The sequence below is a fragment of the Phyllostomus discolor genome, chromosome 6 (assembly GCF_004126475.2).
Source record: "Phyllostomus discolor isolate MPI-MPIP mPhyDis1 chromosome 6, mPhyDis1.pri.v3, whole genome shotgun sequence".
Lineage (NCBI taxonomy): Eukaryota > Metazoa > Chordata > Mammalia > Chiroptera > Phyllostomidae > Phyllostomus > Phyllostomus discolor.
Genome location: NC_040908.2, coordinates 67,927,234 through 67,949,814, shown reverse-complemented (window position 1 = coordinate 67,949,814; position 22,581 = coordinate 67,927,234). Strand labels below are relative to the sequence as shown.

At 46.4% G+C, this 22,581-nt stretch overlaps 1 protein-coding gene across 5 annotated transcripts in view; it reads right to left on the bottom strand.

Moving 5' to 3' along the window:
- CRACDL (CRACD like) overlaps positions 1–22,581 on the bottom strand; it is a 125,290-nt gene that overhangs the window by 16,481 nt on the left and 86,228 nt on the right. For all 5 annotated transcript variants that reach the window (XM_028516205.2, XM_028516207.2, XM_036028311.1 and 2 more), the window contains 5 exons: positions 18,804–18,972; positions 13,915–14,050; positions 13,395–13,559; positions 7,259–7,486; positions 776–2,435 (listed from right to left, as the gene is read on the bottom strand). In XM_028516205.2, coding sequence (XP_028372006.1) covers positions 776–2,435; positions 7,259–7,486; positions 13,395–13,559; positions 13,915–14,050; positions 18,804–18,972 — 2,358 coding nt within the window. The remainder of the gene's footprint in view (positions 1–775; positions 2,436–7,258; positions 7,487–13,394; positions 13,560–13,914; positions 14,051–18,803; positions 18,973–22,581) is intronic.

The following is a 22,581-nucleotide window of genomic DNA, read 5'->3' as shown; positions in this document are numbered from 1 at the left end:
AACAGACTGTCCATTCATCTGAAACACCATAAATAAAAAGTGACAAATGTCAAAGATTTTGAAAAGTCATCAATTTTGTCAGTGCTTGTTTTAGAAGACAGTTGCTTTAGAAGATTCTATCATTCTGCCCTCACCCTAACACCATCTCCCTTTTGGGACAGGAAGTTAACTAATGCCCACCCTCCGAGGGTTCACACTTGACAAAGGCTGTGACTCCAACAGACAGGGTGCTTCCTGTATGACACTAGGCCCTGGGAACCTAATTACTAAACTGGGGAAACACTTCCTTGGGGGTAAAGGTCAGTACACTAAGTGATAAGAGGAGCCAAATGCTTCCTTTACAACCAAGAAGAGCGCAGGCCCTGGCAAAGCCTCCACCAACCACAGCACCTGTTCCCAGATTCTGGGCCTCACTGAGCTCCCGAGGTAAACAGTGGGAGCAGCACGTGAGTGCTCTAAGGAGGGGCCCACCTCCTCTTAGGAAAAAACGCCCTGCAAAATCAGTATGGGCAATTGCTTGACTTCTTTGAACTTACACAAAATCCTGGCATTTGTTTCCCCTTTTCTAATCTCCACTCCTAAGTCTAATTAAACACATGAGTGGTACCACAAGAAATTTTGACTTTCTCTTCCAATTCTCCTATAACAAGGTTTTCACCCAAGTGTTTACACAGTTGGTGATGTCCAGCAAGCTATTCCCACTAATGTGATTTTCCACTGTCCCACCCTTTCCAAACATGCTCAGGCCAGCCCACCACAGGGCTAGAGCTCTTACCAGCTTCCCGGTGGGGCAACCTTTTCTCCACTGTCCGACCCTCCTTCCTGGGGCCCGGGGGTGGCACAGCCTTCTCCAGCTCTCCGGGACTGACATCAGGGGACGCAGGCAGGTAGGGGAGGGTAAGGGTCTGCAGAAGTGGCTTCCTAGGCAGGGGTGGCTTGGAGCCCAGCTGCTCGGATGTCCGGGCCTTTCCCTTCCCCTGGTCACCGGGGGACCTGGCCACCCGAATACTGGGGGCCATCCCCACATGACACTTGTCATCTTTCGAGAGCAGAGTCGGTCCTCCTTTTTCTAGCCTGACCTCAGCACTATACCTCTTGATTCCTTTCACTTCCGGCAAGGACACATCTCTGTGTTTGAAAGACAGAGACGTGGACCGGAGCTTGATGGGGAAGGGGCTTCTGTCCCCACGTGTGAGCAGCTCCTGGGCAGCAGGGCAGGGGTCTCTTGTGACCGGTGTGGTCACCACATCCTGGGACTTCCACCCTGGCCCAGCCTGGCTGGCCACCCTGTTCCCTGAGTCCTGAGAGCCACGCTCAGCTGGTGAAGGCAGCTCCTGAGGGTCCAGTTTTTGGTTCTGGCACTCCAGAGGCACCTGGAGGTCATCGAGGGCGGCCTCGCTCCTCCAGGCCAGGTTGCTCCTCAGTAGGGGTAGCCGGATAGTGGAAGGGACAGCAGTGGGGCCCACAGGGCCAGGGTGCCCCAGCCGTCCTCTGTGGCCTGTGCGTGGCCATGCCCGGCCAGAGGACACAGAGAACTTCTTCACGCCCTGTGGCTCGCTGCCTCCCCTCCCCATTTTATGCTCCGGTGCCTCCCTTTCAGGCCCTTCCTGTGGGGACTCGGCTTGTTCATCCCTGGGGGACTCTCTGGGGGTGAATTCTTTGTCCAGGGCACAGGGGGTGGGCTCTTCTAGAGAGGACTCCAAGGTGGGTGGGGTCGGAGACACGCTGAGGCTCCTGCTTGCCACCAGGGCCTTGTGCTTTAAGCAGCTCTTGGGGGCTGAGGGGCTTGGGGGTTGGTCCTCAGAACGTCCTGTCTCTGCTCCCTCGGGACTGGGAGCTGCCAGTGTCAGCTCCACCTCCTTCTGTGTGTCGTGGTCTGGCCCGTCTAGACGAGAGGGGGTCTCCAAGATGATGGTGGGGTTGGTCCCAGGAGGTGTCATGTCTTCTTCAGGGATATGGGGCGATAATAAACTCTCAGCATCTCCAGAAGCACAGACCACCTCATCAGATACGTCCTCAGATGGTGGACATGTGCTTTCAAGGGAAAGCTCCTCCCTCTGATTTCTGCTGTTGGGACCAGAGTACAGGGAGCCTTCTGGCAGAAGTGGGAACTCCAAGCAAGGAGCTGGGCCTGACACAGGCTCTGTGACCTCTGGGGTAGCTGGGCGGCTGGAGGCATTGTCCCCAGGGGAACTCTCCTCCTCAGCACTGGCACTGAGCGCTGGGCAGTGCTGCAGGCGTGCCCGTCTGGCACGGGCCCCCCCAGGTGGCAGCATGGTGGTGGGTGCCCTGGGCTCAGGGCCTCTATCCAGGACCACATCCTGTGGTCCAGCACTGGGTTTCTCCTCTGAGCTGAGCATGAGTAATGGCTTCTCATCTGATTCCTCCTCCTCAGGGGTGCAGGTCAGGTCGCTTAGGGATTCGGACTGTGCCCGCTAGGAGAGATGAGAGGACAAAGACAGCAGCACACACTGATTAGGAAACCTGTGACTGTCCCACTTTGTTCAAGGCATCATATAGTTTAAAAGCAGTTGTCTCAGAAGCTGGCACTTGAGGGGACACTCACATCCAATTGTCTGTTCCTAATCCCTCCCTTACTGGTCTATTTTGGATTGTTGGCTCACAAGCTCAACTTTCAGCAGGACAGTGGCAGCTATGCCCTCAAAATCAGTGCAGCCTAAGGCTTCCATGGCCAAGTCCCAAAACTAGTGGACAGTGCTCTATGGAGCAAAGTGAAGGAAAGGGGAGCACGACCAGGTGGAGATCTGCTGTGTTTTGTGCTTTATACTCATTACTTCATTTACTCCTCAATTCATCCCAGTGAGAAAAGGACTATTACTCCCCGGAGGGCTCAGATGGGTCCACACCTTGGTCAAGGACCAGCTGATGACCCCAGTGGAATGCTGGCGCTCTGCAGCCCTGGGCATCCTCAGAGACGACCTCCACCTCAGTGCTCTCTCCACAGGCCTGTACCCTCACAGCGAGAGCAGACGGTTTGCCTAAAACGTGATTCCCATCATGTCAAACAGGACCAACAGTAAACCGAAGTTTATAGGATAAAGTGCACACTTTTCTTTTCAGCTAAATTTAGTCCTATAGTCTCCACTCTTGTTTCCCCAGCTGCCTACTCAGGTCCAGCCAAGCTCCCACTGTGGGGTCTGAGTAACTTGCCTACACCTCCAGGGTACTACATTAGCAGTCCCCAACCTTTTTGGCACCAGGGATCGGTTTCGTGGAAGACAATTTTTCCACAGACCCAGGGGTGGGGGATACTCAAGCACATTGCATTCAAGCTCACCTCCTGCTATGTGGCCCGATTCCTAACAGGCCATGGAGCAGTCCTGGTCTGTGCTCCAGGGGTTGGGGACCCATGCTCTACAGTAACCCCAAAGACTGTCTAAAATGCCACTCCTACAGAAAGTTTTCCTTGCCCCTCCCTTGAGGCTTATGAATCTCCCTTCTCTCATGAAACCCTAAAACTGTCTTGTGGCATTTTTCTTGGATTTAATCAACTTCCTCCTTACCATGCACAAAGTCAGTTCCTGCTCTCTTAGGAAGCAAAAGAGATCAAGGGAATCATGAAGCATTCAAAAGCCATACATGAAAATGACCCAAAGGTAGAGGGTGTTGAGACTGATCTTTGTAAAAAGTTCATGACATTGGGCTGGAAAGTTACTCAGGCTGTTGCACAAACACAGCTCTCTCCTTGCCCTTTTAGGAAACACTCCAGGTATGTTTGCAACAGGGTTTTGTGGTTTGTTGACATTAATTTTAACATTTTCCAGCCAGCATCTCCTCACTAGAACTCAGGATAATTGGACTGTTTGAACAATACCTAAGCTACTCTCGCCAAGATGCCCAATCCTATATTTCTGGGTCTAAAAAGATGCGTAAGGAAATCTACAGGAGAAGTTTCAAAAGCTGCAGCTACAAAGGCATTACTGGCCTTTTGCTGTCACCGGAAATCACTGATGTTGAAACACTTTTTAGGATGTGGGTCACATTTTTTAAAATGCTCAGAACCCACGCTAAGTCAGTACAGAACAGAGGAGCAGGCCCCACCGTGGGCCCACCCCAACTTGAGCCACTGGCAGCTCAGAGGAGGCTCCAGTGGAGGGGCAGGCAGGGAGAAGGCTGGCATGGAATACGGGCTCCAGAGGATGGACTTAGACGCTGAGCAGAGGCTTTGCAGGGAAGAAAGAGGCCTCAACTCAGCTGGACTCTCTGGCTAGGTACAGCAGCAAGGGTGGGTACACCCACTCCCCTTCTACCACCTCCCTGTGGCCTCCTCCTCAGGGCCCTGCCCTTCTGAGAAAGTGGATGTGGAGGACCCATTGCTCAGCCTGCACCGGGATGGGGACTATCCTGGCTGCCTATTCTAGTCATCAACCTCCTCTCACCAAAAAGAGCCTTGGGGGCAGCATCCACATAATCTCCAAGCAGGATACACTGCTGATGAGCAGTGCTGGGGTGAGAGGAGGTGCCAGTCTCTGTCTGAGACCTGACACTTAAGGCTGGCAGCTCTGCCAGCAATGCAACCTTAATCCAGGCGTGTGGCCATGCTGCTTCTGGTAGAATTCCTGATAGTTCCTCTTCTTGGAACTGCCTGGGTTGGGATGAGGGCTGACTGGTGTGGTGACATTAGAAAAATACGTATGGGTTTTCCACCTCTACACTGGAGCTGCACACAGGGCCGGTTCCATGCAACATCGTAAAATGCCGAGGTAACAGCCTACGCTTGTCTTTCCTAACCTGTGCTCTGCACAGGGCACACAGATTCAACCAAATGCACACTTGAATGTGCCTTTAAAACTTGAAATAAATATTACAGTCTTGATAGCCAAGGATTATTTTTTTTAACTATGCAAGATTGGGTTTTTAAGGTGAGGAAAGCCCTTCTGCTCTCTCCTAGAGCTCCAAGAGAGTCAAAGCCTAGGTGATGTGGAGGGTCGTTTGCCTCACTGATAATGGAGCTGGAGATGCCTGGCTAGGCATGGACGGCTGTTCTGCCCAAATGGAGGAAGGACCTTGAGCAGCAGGAGGAAGAGAATAAAGTAGAGGACTGTGCAGGTGACTGAGTCTGGGGAGGGTGTGGGTGGGTGATAGAAAAAGAAATCCCAACTATTGTGGGGGATCATAAAAGCAGAGGAAACTTGGACCTTACTGTCTAGTGAAGCCCAAAGGGGCTGTGAACCTCCACAGACGTTCCAGGGTCAGGAGGGCAGCAGAGGGGGCAGTGTGGTGGCTTGTCTCTACTTGCAGAGCAGGATGGGAGCACCAGAAAGCACTTTGGTCCCCAAGAGGGGCCAGGTTACCAGGAAGGTCCTCATGATCAAAACACTAAGGAGGCTGAATACACCGAGGAACAGAAGCCTCTACCTGAGGACCAAAAAATGACACTGGTGACCACTGGCCAGATACCTCTGCCCAGTCAGAAAAATATGAATGCCTCCAAATACTTATCAATGCCACTTCCTATCAAGATGGGGAGGGAAAGAGGAGGGGAAGATATGGAAATGGCAGTTTAAATTCAGGAAAGACTGTGTTTACCCAGACTGAGAAAATCAGACATTTTGTTATTCTAAAAAATGTGGTTCAAGAGCTAAGTCAAGTTCAAAAGCAAAGAAAAAGAAGTACAGCTCTTCTTCCCTAAAGGGCAGAAAGAAGGGATGCTGCACTTCCCCCTAAAGTAGGAGCTGGGTCTCCCCCTGCCACTGCATCCTGGCCTGGCTGTGGCTGGGAAGGTAATATCTGTCAGGTAATAGACATCCTGTGAGAAAAAATCCACACTTGAGGGTCAGAGGGAGCTGGCTTTGTCCCTGCCCTGGCTGCACTCAGCACAAGGACAGGCAGGTCAGAGCTACTGGGCCTTGCCAAGTCCCCAGGACTCAGAACTTTTAACTGTAAATGTCCTAGATATGTAAGCATTTGTACACATCCCCTAGTCCCCAGCTTGCATGAGGGCACACTGCCCTGGAGATAACCATAGTTTGCTTCTTTCTCTAGCTTTAGTCTCCTCGAAAGTCAACCTTTTAAAATTCATGCCAAGCCTTCTAGTACACTCCACATGTCCAAAGGAAAACCCACTGTCTCAGGGAGTCCCTGATATCCTGAGTGACGCCATGCCACTGTTTCCAGTGAAGCACCTGGCTTGTCCTGGGTATGTTATCAACACCCCACAGTCCTGTCTAAAGGGATTATGGGAGAGAACGCTGGTCTGTATCTCTTTCTCAGCACTGTACGCTCTGTGGCCAGGCTGTGGCCCACATCCTGCTTCTTGGCTCCTCCAGGACTGAGGCAGTGTAGGCACCACCAGGCAGGGAAGAAGGAACCAGCCCTATGCTGACCAGGAATTCCCTGGTACCATGAGGCCAAAGCACTCCACGAGTGAGTCCCTGGCTCCCACAACTGTGAGCTGATGACTGCCCCAGGCAGCATGCCCAAAGAAGGCTCTGTCCTTACAGGTGCACATTCCTCTGCTACTCAGCAGCTGTCCCTTCTAGTGGTTCAGCTTCTTCTTCTGTCATTCACTCACCCATTTGTTTATTTATTCAACAAATATTGACTGGATGTCAGCTCTGTGACTAGCCTGGCTCCAGGGGCTGGAAGTAGAGCTGGGACAAGGTCTCAGAGAAGACTGGCAGTAAACAAGTGAGCACACATATTTCCAAAGGTCACGTCTGTGTGTGGCAAGTGCTATAAAGGAAGTGAATATGTTGGTGGGAAGTTGGGGCTGCTTTCCACAGGATGGTCAGGTGAGCCTCAGTGGGGAGAGGACTTCTAGCTGAGACCCCAAGGCTGAAAAGGAGTCACCAGGAGAACAGCATCTTGAGCAGGAAATCAGCAGGTTCAAGGCTTAAGGTCCCAGACAGCTTAGAGAGCTCAAGAAGCAGGGAGGAGGCAGGACATGTTGAGTGGGAGAGGGTAAGAGGAAGTCTGAGAGGTAGGAAGGGCCTGGGCATGTCAGGCCTAGACTATGGACTCCACAATGAATGCAGTGGGAAGACAATGGACCGACAGTACATAGCAGGATCCTGTTAAGTGTTGTGGAAGGAAGGAAGGAAGGAAGGAAGGAAGGAAGGAAGGAAGGAAGGAAGGAAGGGTTTATGCAGAGGAGAGACATATCTAATTTATGTTGAAGAGACAAATAACTCCACCTTATGCAGCAGGTATATGGGGCCAAGAATGTCACTCAGAGGGGAACTTAACCCAGAGAGGAGAGAGGGGGTGGGAGGGGGTGGGGGAGAAGCACAATTACCGAAGACAGGCGCCTCATTTTGCTTGACCTCTGGTTGCGGGGCTTAACCAGGAGCTTGTGCTTAGCTGCAGAATTGTCCAGGCAGGAGGAGAATTCTGGGGGGTGACTGAAATCAGCTACAGGTGCCACACTGCTGTTCAAGGTCCGGGGAAAGACAGGGACATCAGTCATGTGCCTGGAGGAGAACTGCTCTGGAGAGGGCGGCCGGGACGAGGAAACCAAAGAGACCTTCACGAGACAAGAAGCAAACAGCAAATATTAATTCTTGATATGAATGGGTACAGCAAACAACACTTCAACTCTCTCCTCTTCTTGTGCCCTGTCTTCCCATGAAAGGACATGTTTCATATTGAGTCTCAACAGGGAGGGTCTGAGGGGAAAGGGCTGGGACATGTGAGTGCTAGGCCATGCTAAGAACCTGTGTCCCAGGCACCCTCAGCAGGATCACTGCCTTCACCCTCCCACAGCTGCTGGCATTGGTGCCTCAGACAAGAGCTAGCTGCTTTGATGACATAGACCAGCTCGATTTCTCCAAGGGCAGAGCCAGGCTTGGTCCTATCTCTGGAAGCTGAAAGCATGCCCCAGCCATGTGACATATAGGCTTGGGTGCAGGATGCACCAAGCCCACTACTCAGCAGTCCATCAGTGAAGCTGTGGTCTGTCCATTCTAGAAGGTTTCTGTATCCTTATGCATTCTCTCGGAGAAATTTGGCTGTAAGTTACCATCTGTTAAGTTACAGTATTTTACTAGTTTACACCACAGAAAAGAGCAACTGACAGCCAAGAACAAAAGTGTTGCCAGGGAGTCTGGCTGTCACATGCAAAAATGACGACAACACCCTAAGGGCCCTGCCCACTGAACTTGGCAAGCTCCTCCACCAAGTGAGGTCTAAGTGGGTCGCTGGCAAAGACATTTGACAGCATAAAGTAACAGAGGGGGCACCCACTGAACACCATGACAAATTCAGTCCAGGTGATGAGCGAGGTACAGAGCATCTGGGAGGTGCTGGTTTTAGTTACAACCCTGCCACCTACAAACAAACTTTCTGTTCTAGCATGGTGCTCAATATTCATGTCAAGTTTACATGATTTTTCCAATGTTATTTTCCAACTTTTTTACTGTAGTAAAATACACATAAAATTTAGCATCCTAACCATTTTAAAAAATCCTCACCAAGAATATCTTTTTTTGACTTGAGAGAGAGAGAGGAAGGGGGGGATAGAGGGAGGGAAGGGGGAGGCCGAGAGAGAGAGAGAGAGACAGACAGACAGACAGACAGACACTGATGTGAGAAACATCAATAGGCTGCCTCCCGTATGTGCTCTGACTGGGGATTGAACCCTTAACCTTTTGCTGTATGGTGGGAAGAGTGTATGAGGGACACTCCAACCAACTGAGCCACCCAGCCAGGGCTGGAATCTGAACCATTTTTAGGTGTGTAGTACAGTGGTATTAAATACATTCATATTATTATGCAAGCATCACACCACCCTTCTTCAGAACTTTTCCTCCTGTAAAACTGAAATTCTGTGTCCCTTAAACACTAACTCCCCATTTCCCTTTCCGCCAGCCCTTTGCACCCACAGTTCTACTTTGTTTGCATGAATGTGACCTCTTTCAGTAACTCATAGAAGTGGATTCATACAGTATTTGTCCTTATGAGAAGGGCTTATCTCACTCAGAATAAAGTTCTCGAGGTTCATCCACACTACAGCATGTGTGAGAGTTTCCTCCCTTCATGTGCACAGGCGCATTTTGTTTGTTCAATCATCTGTTGATGGACACTTGTGTTGCTTCCAAATTTTAGCTATTGTGAATAATGCTACTGTGAACATGAGTGTGCAAATATCTTTCCAAGAACTTGCTTTCAATTTTCTTGGGTATTTACCCAGAAGTTGAACTGCTGAATCATAGTGTCTTGTGGAACCTCCATACTCTTTTCCATGGTGGCTGTAGTTTTATTTTGCCAACACCAGTGCGCTGGGATTCCAATTTGTCAACATTCTCACCGAAACTTCTTTTTATATTAGCCATCATAATGGGTGGGGTGGTGTCAAGTTTACATTTTAACTCAAGCCCATAATTTTATGTATCTCACAATGATTTAGTAAGCCCTCTTAAAAAAAACAGTCTCCTCAGGAAGGAGGTGGAGAACAGCACCCAGGGGCGTGGGTCTACCTTGCTGACCCCTGGAGCCCCACGCAGAGCCTCTGCTAACCCGGGGCTGGTGGGGCAGAAGGAAGACACTGCTGAGAGGCAGGCTCTGATGCAGGGATCACCTTACAAGGGCACTGCTTTTTCCCTGTTCACGTAAAGGTCCCTTACGTCTTCTAAGGCAAATATGAAGTATATTTCTGTCAGTTGGGAAAAGGCAATTACTAAAATGACAGAAGGGCATTATAAGTGGACATAATCAGCCCTGACTGGTGTGGATCAGTTGGCTGGGCATCGTCCTGTAAAGAGAAAGGTCGCCAGTTTGATTCCTGGTCAGGGCACATGTCTGGGCTGTAGGATGAGTCCCCAGTCTGGGCATGTGCAAGAAACAATGGGCCAATGTGTCTCTCTCACATCGATGTTTCTCTCCCTCTCTTCCTCCCTCCCTTACCCTCTCTCTAAAAATAAATACATAAAATCTTTTTAAAAAAATAAATGGACATAATCAATCTTAGTTTTCTTATTTTAGCCACTCAGGCTCTTATGGGACTAAAGCAAGAAAAATTATTTTAAAAATAAACCACAGGACTCCTGGCTGTGACTTCCTTTATACCTGTGGCTTTGGCTTCCCCTGCTGTAGCTGAGGGCTCAGGAAGTTGCCTCAGGAAGATGGAACTGGTGACAGCTTCCCCAGGTTGTCCTTCTTAAAGGTCACAAGTAGAATGGGTCTTTTAAAAATCGTATAGAATCCTTCATTTCTCCCTTTGTTTAGAGGAACAGTACATAGAAACACTTGATAAAACTTTGTTTTGTTTGTTTTGCTGACTGTCTGGAACTCAAGAGAACAGATGAGATGCTTTGCAAATGCAGAATGTTTACTTTTGTTACAAAGGGCCTCTGGTTACCCCTCTATAAACCTAAAGGACAGGCATTCCCCCAGGGTTCTCTCCCCCAGGGTCCCCTGCATTTGCTCTGCCTGGGCAGATGGTCCTGGCACAGCCCACTCTAGCCCCTGTGCTGGGGGCCTTTGGCTGGGAGCTTCACTTCCCCAACACTGTGAGCCATGACCTGTGTCCCAGTACACTCCCTGTGCTGGCTGTCACAGTGGGACTTCCTGCTGGGAAGTGAACTCTCTGCTGTGGGGCAAGGTCTCGGGGCCTGAAAAGACCAACCCCTTCAGGACCAGGAGCACCATAAGCTTCATCTTTGCTCACTGCGGTGACTACAGGAGGTGGACTGGGGTCCGAGGGGAGGGGGCAGGAAGGTTGACTGGGGTTGTTGTCTGTGTGTGGGCAGCATCTGAGCATTCACACAAGCACCGCTGGCTCCCAGTCAGTCTTCCCTGAAATCCATGCATCTGGATGATTCTGGAAGTGGGTGATTTAAACGTCTAACTGTGGCGGCGTGCTGGGGGTCATGGCTCACAGGACCCTGAGGAAACGACCTGGGGTTGAGAGAATTTTGGGGAGCGACTATGGGTGACAACTGCTTTACAATGTTTGTCCTCAAAAAGAGGGCTCAGCCATTGATGGGGGCTGAGGTCAGTGTGCACAGGAGCAGCCACCCACTTGAAGTAGGGGTGCTGGGGCTGGCCTTTGCTTGTGAGGAGAGGGCAGGTTCTGACCTACCTGATCTTTTCTGATTCTCTCCTAAACCCTCTGAGGATGGATTCCTAGAGGTGGCAGAACCTGCCCAGGGTGTTGCATAGCAATGGGTGTGTCTCCTACTGTTGCCACCAGACCCTCCACTGACCTGCCCTCATCTCCTGGAGCAGACTCGACAGTTTGCTGTGTTCTATCCCAGGTTCTGTACTTAATAGCAGGACACCTGAAACATGACTAGTTAGATCTAATTTTACTTTAAAAATCATCAAATTGTTTCATCAGCTGCCACATCATATAGTAATACAATTTTTAAAAAATTCCATGTATTTCCTGAAAAACTCATTCTGCCAAGAAATATCACCTTGGCAGTGACATGAAATATGGTTACTAAAGACCTTTTTTCACAATAATCTTCATTAAGTTTCTCCATCCAGCATGTAAGCCTGTGTGAGGTGTTGCAGCAGGAAAAAAATTAAGCAGCCTGCAATCCCATCCTTTGAGACGTAGGTGCCATCATATCAAATACTATGTAATACACAAACACACCCTAAAGCATGTACTGTTTCCCCCTCTCGACTGGCACTCTCTGCACTAAGAACTTTCAGGGCATAAAATATGAACATTGTATCTTCAAAACCATGATGATAAAGATTATCTTTTTTTTTAAGTCTTAAAGGCTCAGATTTTGGTTTCCTATGAAGCTAGTGGATTGTTCATATTATACAACACCTGATAAAATCCCAGGATGTTTTTTGGGAAAGAACAGAACCACCACGGGAGGGATGCCGAGAAGGATGAAGTCAGCCCTGCCCAGCATGACTGGTTCTCTCTCAGCTAATTGTGGAGTTTGCACATCATGGCCCTTTGTGGGTTTGGAGCTGGCTCATCCTTACTGAAGAGAGTTAGAGACAACCTGTTCACTGTACTGCCTGTCCCTTCTAAACACAGAGAACAATGATGCTGTGAGCACCAGACAATGATTGTAATGGAATGGGGGAGGTGGGGGCGAATTGGTCAGTAAAGGCTCATGAGAGACATCTCCCCCATAATGTGGCCCTGAAACACACAAAGTCACATGTGGTCCTGAGTGTCCACAACTGAGGGTGCACACCTGAGGGTGCAAAGATGTCTCTGTCACATGATAACTACAACATAAGCAGCCACAATCTGTAAACTTCTCCAGTATTTTAAGGTGTTAAGGAGTATGTTGTTGGCTTGAAGGCCAAGAAATGGGGCAAATCACCTCCTGTCCTCTCCCCCCTCCTCCCTGAAGTGAGACAGAAGTTGTGGGTAGCGCACTGTCCTCAGACCCTGCATGTGGAGAAAGCAGGGACAGGCCCCCCACCTAGAGCAGAATTCTCAGGAGCATTCTGCAGCTTGTTTATTCTGGAGCTTGTTTACACACAGGCACACCACAGCCCTTCCTGTACCTGTCATCAGTGACCCTCTGGGCACACACAAGTGCACACAAATGAGGAGATATTCTTTCCCCTGCCTTTGCAGTAGGGCTTCCGGATGTCCAGGCTGAAGTGACTGCTCACCATATTTCAGAGCAGCACAGAATCTGCAAGATGCTGAGTCACAATGAAACCCCCGAGACCTCCCTGTGAACGGCCATCCACCAGGGCAGGAGTGTGGCTATAAAAAAAGGGATCCTGGCCTTCATTTGTTTTCCAAGCATCAGCATGCATAACTCTAACTGTCCAGCCCTCAGCAAGTTTGTCTGCAAGGGAAAAATTATCATTTATGTACAAGTATATGGTATGGGCTGAAAATGGAGGCACCATGAACTTTGTTGTTTGCACATTCATAAGAGCTCAATTCCTCCTCATGGATTTTCATGGGGAGGGTGGTGTCCAGGATGAGTTTCCCCTGCCCTGTGGAGGCCATAAATACCTCTCCTGCCTGTCCTGTTTACCAGAACCAAGCCTCATATTCTTAGCTCTGACCTAACAAGTTCTCATTGTCCTTCACTCAGGCATGAGGGCCTGGGTTTAGTCAAATATGTCTACCACTCCCTTCACCCTCCAGCCAAGCCTCATGACAACAGAGAACAGACACAAAGGTTGCTTCGTTCTTTGAGAGGAGATGCTTTCTGGTCATCTGCTCAGACAGGAAAAACAAGGTAAGGAGTCGATTGTATCAGACCTCCAACCATCAAAAAGAATGTCACCAAACCCCTATCTCCTAACAAGACCTGAATTTCTGCTCAAAGAACGAAAATAAATACTAACTGTGGGCTCCAGTGACCTGGCTGGAATGCCTCCTGCTGCATCATGCCCAGCCTTCCCTCATGGGAGTCACGCAGTGGCCACCGGGCACCCAGCTGCCCTCTGTGGTGGGGGAGGACAGATGCATGGGGTGCAGGTTGACTTGCCTTTATGGTTGTGCTGGGACCGATGTCGTGTAGCAGGGACATCTCTGGGGGGCTCCTGGGCAGCCCATCGTCCTCAGAACTCATGCCGGCATCATCTCCCCGCTTGGCAGGAAGGCTCCCTGGAGGAGGTGGCAGCCCCACTTTCACGTTACACTGTATTTTTAGCTGGATCGGAATAAAGGACATTGGCTTTTGTTTTCATCAGTGGCTTTTATCAACAAAGCCTCCTGCCCCAATTCATCCATTCAGGAGATATTTTCAACACCTTTATCTGGGCTCAGAGGACTGAACTGAAAGAATATCTGCCACCAGTTCTTGGCTGTCATCTGGAAAATGAGTAGTTGTAACTTGGAATGGGTCGAGATCTAGTTGTGACAAACTTGGCATGTCTTGGGGAAATTGTGATGTGCACACAGTTGTACTTTAAAATATATCAAATAAACCAAGCAGGAATAATTTTTAAAACATCTCAACTCATGTTTGAATACATACCCAGTGACAGGGCCAAGAAAAAGTTTACCTGCAGAGCCTTAATCCGGTCACACACGTTTTCTTGGGAGAACACCCGCACAGGCCGAGGCGGGTCCTGTCCCGACTCAGGAATGAAAATACTGTCATGTGAGAGGGCACGGCTGCCCAGCGTGCCCCTGGACTCCCTAGGAGAAAGAGACACTGTGAAACTCTGCCCACTGTCCCCTCACCTGGGATCCCCAGGAGGAAGAGCAGGCATGTGGGTCGGCAGAACCAGCCTATGTTGCATTTATTTTTTATTTGTTCCCAACTTTGGTTTATCCCCACCCTGTCAAATACCACAGTCAACTGTTAGAAGCATTGCAGAGATAGGAATTTTCCTAACGTATCTGAAGTCTGTGTGAATTCTTTTTATTAATAGAAATACCAAGGTCTGGCGAGGTGTGAGGTCTGAGACAGGGGCCTCGGCTGGCTGGCCGGCTGGCTGGGCTGTTGGGAGGGTGAGGTCATTCCTGTGGGCACACACATGCAGCGCCTCGGCAGGCCGGAGGCCGTGCTTGCCCAGCAAGTCAAGGGCCTGCCTGACAGAGGCCCCCTCACAGGGCCCCAGCACACATCCACGGCAAAGTGTGAAATGAGAACTACACATCTGCAAAGCTATGCCCTTGTGACGTTACCTGACATGATCCAAGCAACCCAACCTGTGTGCCTAGGTCCTGGAGTGTAGATAGCAGTGCCTCTGTCATCATCAGCCCAGCCCCATCCCCAGCCTCTTTCCCAGCTGAAGGCTCCAATTTGCACTTGAACGCACAGGACATTCACAAAATGTTCTAAGAGGATGTGGGAGTTAGCGGTAGGATTTTCCTAGCAACAGTGACTGCCTGAACAATAGGTGGAAGGAGGTGATTAAGACCCGATGATGAAAGAAGGAAAGCCTGTCCCCAGCCCCCAGAGACCATCTTGTACACCATGGCCCCCCACGCCACCCTGCCCCTGACATCCTGTCCTCTGTGAGGTATTAGGGACTCGTAGGCGTGGCCCTGCTCTACTACAAGTCTAATTGTATTGGTTAGTGATGCTCTCTAACTAGTTTCTAGCCAGCAATAGTGAATTTGCAAGTGGGGAACCCATGGCCCCCAGAAGAGCATGTCCTTACATTTCTGGAAGGGAATCAGGCCAAGTGAAAGCACGGGGCAGCCCTCCCCCCCGCCCCCGCCCACCAATGGCAGCTTTTGTCACAAGGATCACAGGCACACGTTGTTTCCCTCGAAGGTGGGCAGCCCCTGGCCACACCCTTGGGAAACCATGAACACTGCCCAACCACCTCCTCTCTGGGTGGAGCTGGGGGTTGAGAGAGCATGAGAAGGCCTCTGCAAAGATCCAGTGGCAGAAACACAAGGCCATTAATGACAGCAACATTTATGGAAGCAACCCAAGCGTTCCTCAGGAGATGAACATGACATTGTGGAGCCTGCAGCTGACCAGTGGGTGAGGAGGATCTCTGTAAACTGCATTCGGGCAGCGCCGGACTACACTAAGTGAGAAATAAAAAGTAGGGTGCAGAACAGCATTCACAGTCTGTTAGCTTGGAGTGGGGAAGGGGGGGTGAATATACACAAACAAATGCAAACCTACGTGTGTATCTGCTTATATTTTTAAAAATGAAAGGATAAGTAATGAATTAATAAAAATGATTTCCTTTGGGGGAAGGACAGAACAAGATGGGAGACAGGGTGCCCTGGTACTTCCAGGTATGATTTTGCCTTTGAAACTATGTAAACATTTTAACTATGTATCATTTTACATAGTTAAAAGACAAAATCAAACGAAAAGGAAATAAAACAATCTCTCAAACCAGAAAACAACCAGAAACAAGCCGAATTTTATATCATGTTGCTGGCATAATCACATGGAAAAAAAGTGATCTCGAGTGACTTGCACTTCATGTCCAAGTGACTTTTGATTCTACATCTATAACAGGATTAATTCTAAGAACAACAACCACAAAGATATCAAATTGCACTTGGTAGTCATCGTAGCAGCAATACTGATTTTTAAAAAAATAGTGAAGAACAATCTTTACAGTATGTAACCTCTGTGTGGGAAAGGAGGGTAATAAAATCATTCTAAGTATATTATATAATAAAGAAAATAATTTTGTTAGTGTGATTAGGAACCAAGATATCCAGTATAAGAGAAAAATAAATGCAAATAAAGAATCAAAGAAGTAAAAATTTTATCTTATTAAATTTAAACTGGAAATATCCATGAATTAATGGTTTATTTTTCTCTTAAAAAAAATAAAGCATGTTTCATAGCTATTTGAACTGGAAAGGTCTGGAAGCAATGACAGCCAACTACCTAACAATCGTGACCCCTGGCAGCCAGCCTGTGGTCTCCTAAAACCATTTCACACTAAAACAAAATAGGGCCCTGTGATGAAATGGCTGATAATGGGTCTAGGACAGGAATGTGCAACATAAACCTGAGGTTTCTCATTGTGCAAGAAAGCAAAGAAGCTTTCAAACACAAGTGGGGTCATGTTAAAAGAACCCAGGAGCTAATCTGAAGAACTCCCAATAGTGTAACATGGGACAACGTGAGCATAAAAGATCAATGAAGGTTGTCAAGGGCTAAAGTAAATCAAATATATAAAAATCCACACCTTAATAATGATATTAAAGAAAAAAATTCATTGGTCAGTATTGGAAGTTGCTAGGGTACCAGGTCATCATTATGAAGGTGGATCAATAAAAGGACAATTATCTAAGCATTTATCCTGCCCTTCCTGTATTTGAGAGCCACCAAGAAGTTGATGAAGAAAAGATCTTCTTCATAGAACTCCAGCCAGCACACAGAATAAATGATACAACTGGAAAGACCACCATTCTGCAATGAAATGTTGGGTCTAGGCAATGACCATCAGTGGGTATTAACACCGCTAGGTGAAGACTGGTGGAGGGATCACACTAAGAATTCCCTGAACCCACTGCTCAGTCTTAGAGTCATCACAAGTGGGACAACTGAAAGTAGGTCCCTTGTGATCTGAAAAGCACCATCTTGAACCTCAATCTAACTTAATACTTCAGTTCATCTAATGCTTTGCAAGAAATTCAAAGAGTATGGAAGCGAGTTCAGTAATGCCAAGAGAAAACAAAGCCAGAATGTGGGATATTCTGCAGAGCAAACGACCCTGTTCTTTCAGCAGATCAATGGCATGAAACAAAGGAGCAGGGGGTTGTTACAGATTAAGAGACTTAAGAGGCATAACCACATGCAATAAACAGGCATCGACTTTTCAAAGCCACCGAGTCCCATGGGCTTTGCTGGCATTAACGTGTCTTGGCAGATGGAACTATTCTGGCCACGGTGATAGATGAGCAGTTGCTGCAGTGTCTCTTGCACTGGCCAAAGAGTGCCTTAGAGATCTTGCCAGTCTTCCACACTGCTCTCTAAAAACATTATTTGCATTTCCAGAGCCCCACCTTACTCTACCCTCAAGCTTCCTTTCCCAGCATCAATCTAGCAAACTATTTCCAGTAAACAGAGGCCCAGGCCTCTGTTAGGTGCTGGAAATATAAAGATGAAAAGGGCATAGTCCCCAACTTCCCAGGGGCTCCCTTGATAGAGCAGATGGACAAGCAGACAGGTCATTTGACCCTGCTCGCCCCTCCTGCTATGCTCCTGTTCCCCGGTTGGAGGGGTCACTCCCAGGACACCAGAACTGTATGTCCTACTCAGGAAGGGTGGGTGAGGTGAGTGTTACAGTTTCCTGGGGCTGGCCCAGTGAAGACATTTAATAATTAGCAATGTATTAGTATCTTGATAATGTCTTCACCTGAAGAGTTTCACCGCCTAAAAATCCAGTGTTCAGTCCAACCTCTCTGTGCTCTACAAAGTGTGGAGTGGGAATCACGTTCACCACCACCTCCGAAAAAACAAAAAACAAACAAAACCTGAAAGAAAAAACTTGAATCTTTCCTCATCAGTCATTTGGTGCCATCAAGTGGTCAGTGTGATTTCTACTCCGTTAGAAACCAGCACCGCGACTGCTGAGCAGGAGGGGCAGAACACGGCCGCTGGGAGGCTGGAGCCAGTGATTGCATCTCCTGTGGTCTGTTTCCCAATCCCAAGGGTCATTATGCCTTTGAAGAGTTTTATCCTCAAATTAAGGGCCAATGTTATTTCAAAGAAAACAAAAAAGTTGTCATGGCAACAAATTCAGTTTCCCCCCGTTTTTACTCACAGATAAAACTGCTGGAATAACTGAACATATGTATTGTAACTATATTTTGGTGAAATACAAGTTATAAAATTAAGAAGACTTCCCAAAACTGTCATAACCTATTGAGTCTGTTCTTCCTAAACATATTTTTGGATAATTTTTCTAAGATGGAATAGCAAAACACCTTCCCCTCCCATCTCTCTTGTCTGTTTCTCTCTGTCTTTCTTCCTCCCTCCCTCTCTCTCTCTCTTTCTCAAAACTTTCTTATTAGATTACTCAAAGTTCAAGTTAAAGAGATGTACTTCCTGTTATAGTATCCAGGTTCTCAGAAGAATTTTAGGTCAAATTAAATCAAGTCTCATATTCCAATCTTGCCACTTTCATGTGTAGGATATTGGGCAAGTTCTCCAAAATTTCACTCATGCTTGCTCATTTATAAAATGGTATGTCCTATCTGCCCATCCCACTGTTATCGTAGAATTTTAATAGATGCAGCACCTGGCACACAGCAGGTGCCTAATAATTTTGCCCCAACTTTCTCCATGTATGAAAAGACAGAAAACACAACTTCTGTGGGAGAATCTGCCATGAAACTACCTAGGAAGAAAGCAGGCTCAGAAACCCAGCAACTTACATGACAACAACATAGTCTTCAGGTGCCCCCCGCATTCCCCACCCCCCAACCTGCCCCAAGGATGTGAAAAGTAACTTACTCGAGCTCATCCTCTGAGTCATAGCCCACTGGCCCTGACTCGATGGCAATGACCTCACTTTTCGCCTGACTTTGTTTCCAGGTGCTACTTTCTGTAGAGGAAGGAGATTCCTTTCTTTTCTTCTTCCCGAAGAACTTCTTAAATGTTTTGAATTTAGATTTTTTCTTTCCTGTGCAGAAGGAATGCATGTGAGTGCTCACCAAGCCTGTGTGAGACATGCGTGAGAAGGAGAGAAAGCAGCTTTCTGTCCCTGCACCAGAGCACTCATTCCTGAAGAGTCCTTTTATGACACACAAGTACAGGAAGTGCACAGTGCCCCATTTTTGCACACCTGGAAACAAATCTTTATTTCTGTTTAGTTTGGAGATTTAATAAAAGATCCAAGAAAATTCTGGAGCACAATCATGGAATCAAAGGATAAGCAATTTTTCTCTCACTTGAAATCAAGTTTTAATCTCTGAAATACACAGTCAAAAGCAAAAAGTCCTGATGAGGTAAAGACCACATCATAACCCAAATTATTTTTCAAAATAATCTTAAATGCTTCCTTTAGCATGGACATGAGCACCAGGAGCAGTTCAGAGAAGGGCCAGCCTCGTGGGCAAGAAGTGCTTGTAGAAGTCCATCCAAAGGCTGTGATGAGATAACAACTTTTGATGAGAACATCATCCCAGGATGGCGGCAGTGCTGAGCCTGACTGTGGCATGCTTCCTGGACTATTAGAATTCACAACACTTGCCTCCTGCATTCTTACCCACATGTTCCATCATATCTGGGACCCTGTGATTTCACATTAGCAGCTAAGCAGAGTTCCTTGCTTTCCTTCCAAACCTTTATGAGAATGAACAGTGGACGGATGCAACTAGGAAGCTGTCTAATATATCCTGAAAATCTGCTGAAACAATTTATTAGTTTTTAAGTAAATAATTACGTAAGTGGAATTCCTTAAAAAGTAAATGAAATTGTTGTATTTTGTTTATATTAATGCCTCCTAAGGAAGTGAACACGATCTTGCTCTGATGTGGAGAATTAATTAGCATTACTCTAGTAGTTCCTATAGTATCTTAGGTGGAGCAAATCCCTGCCCAAAGGGATTTAGTTCTACAGCCAAGTCTTCTTAATGTCTAATGAAGTGTCCTTTCCTTTCTAATCATGAAATGATTGTGTTGTTAATTGGTGGTTCTCACAGAGAATCTATTAACTGAAAGACTCTTAAGAGTTTACAGCATTTGCCAGGTCACCATCTGGCCTTTCCCTAGTTGACAAATGGGTACACACCCCTGCAATTCTGAGCAAACATGAGGCCTTACTGTCCTTTACAGTCAGAGAGGTTGCGGCTGTTTAGTAGGTGCGGGTGAGAGTGGCCACCCAGACCCAGTCTCCACTGAACACTTTTGTTTGACTTGCAATGCCTGTAGTCAGCCATCCACTAGGGGCCTGTTTGTGCTACATTTATTCACCTGCTAAATTTTTAAATTCAATTTCTTTGGTGACAAGTGCTATTCAGGTTTTCTACTTCTTGAATCTATTTTAGTGTTATATTTTTCTAGGAATTTATTTTTTCCAAATCTTCAAATTTATTGGCCTATAGCTATTAATATCCTCTTATTGTTTTAGCATCCATATTATCTGTTATAGAAGTTCTCTTTCTCAGCCCTAATATTAATTATTTGTGCCTCCTCTTTTTCCTTGATTGATTTCATCAGAGGTCTGTTGACTTTATTTGCCTTAAAAAATGTTTGGCTTTGTTAATGTTCTTTAATGAATATTTATTTTTTTGTAGTAATATCTGTTCCTACTGTTATTCTTTACTTCCTACTTTTTTCAGATTTACTTTGCTATCTTTTCTTTTTTATCCTCACTTGAAGGCATGCTTATTGATTTTAGAGAGAGAGGAAGGAATGGGAGAGAAAGAAACATTGATGTGAGAGAGAAACATTGATCGGATGCCCCACTGTATGCACCCTGAAGGGGGACTGAATCCGCAACCCAAGAATGTGTCCTGACTGACAATTAAACCCATGGCCTTTTGGTTTATGGGATGATGCTTCAACGAACTGAACCACCTAGCCAGGGTTACTTTGCAATCTTTTTAAACTTCATGAGATGAATACTTAGTAAGTCAATTTTTAAGCAATTTAATTTATTAATTTTAGGTATTTTTAAATTTTTTTAAATTTTTATTTTTTAAAAGATTTTATTTATTTATTTTTAGACAAGGGAAGGGAAAGCTACTCCATGTCTCTCTTTAAACTTTTGGTGATTTGCTGGCCATCTTTGGAGTTCTCAGGGTTGTAGATGCCACTGCCCTGACCTCTGACGTCACCTTCACATGGTGTTCACCCTGTGCAGTCTATGTCCATGTTTTCCCTTTTTATAAGGACATCGGTTACATTAGTTTAGGGGTCCACCATACCCCAGTATGACCTCATCTTAACTAACCCATCTGCAAAGACCCAATTCCAAATAAGGTCACATTCTGAGGTACTAGGGTTTAGGACTTCAATACATGAATTTTGATGGCACATAATTCAACCAGTAACATGTTGGTTTTCATTCATGGCATCTTGTTGCCTTATATGCCTGGTTGTCACTCACTACATATTTATCATAATACTAAAAACATTAGTTTCTGTAATAATTTGAAGTCTAGATGGAAGGTGCCTTCCTTTAGAGAAGACTGTTTCCCTCTGCAAGGTACCTGGGGTCACATTCAGTCTAGAATTACTACTAGCCAAGTTCAAGGCTTAAGATTCTCTGAATTACCCAACTGGTGCAAACTCAGGCTATATGTCCACACAACAGCTGACTTACCTCTGCTTCACACTTACTCAGGTTTTGGGCTCCTTTGGCTCCTGGATTATTTTAGGGAGGGTCTTCTATTAGAGGGGGCCCACCTGGTAGAGGTCTGTACCTTGATATCTGACCCTCTCCCTCATATCCCACCTCGTGAAGACATAAAAATGAAATTTAAAATTTCAAACACTGGTAAATGATCTAAAGGCAAAAGTGGCTTCCATGTTCACTTATCTTTCTGGCTTATCATTTTCTCTAATTTTGGCCTCATTATTTCTTACTTTTGAAAAGATTTTTAAAGGATGCTCCTGTTTAGAATTTTACATTTTAAATGGGAAGAGGTTGATCTGAATAACTTAGTAAACTATTATTAGAAAAGAAAAGGAATAGTTTTTCTTTCTTTTGAAAAATTGATTCTGCATGGTGACCTCTATAAGTACCACAAACCAGTGTTTATGGAGGTTGTTCAGGCCAATGAACTACTTCAAACAGTATTTTCTTGTTTAAAATCAGTAATAATTTAGTGTCCCATAATGTGAGAAATTTTGCAACTAATTTTTTTCTCAGGATTAATTTTAAAAACTTGACCTTATATCTATAGTTGGGGGGTAGTATCTATTCAATTGTGGCAGAGGAAAAGTAGTTCTAACATGGAATAATAAGAAACATCTATCTATAATGTGACAGAGAAAAACTAGTTCTAATATAGAATAATAAGAAAAATCTATTGAAAATATATGAAATAGAGTCTTTAATTAGATGAGTATCTGAAACTAATGGTTAGCAGCTAGGATTTAATATTATTGAAGCTACTCCCCTTGAGCTATATTTAAAAATGACTACCTGCATTTTGACTTTAAAGAGAAAGAGATGGAGACCTTTGTTACCAAAATAAGGTGAGTCTAAATGGCTAATCTATGGAAAAGATATGTTGTAGGGAGATCAATGCTTTGGAATGTCAATTTTACAACTCTATAAAGAC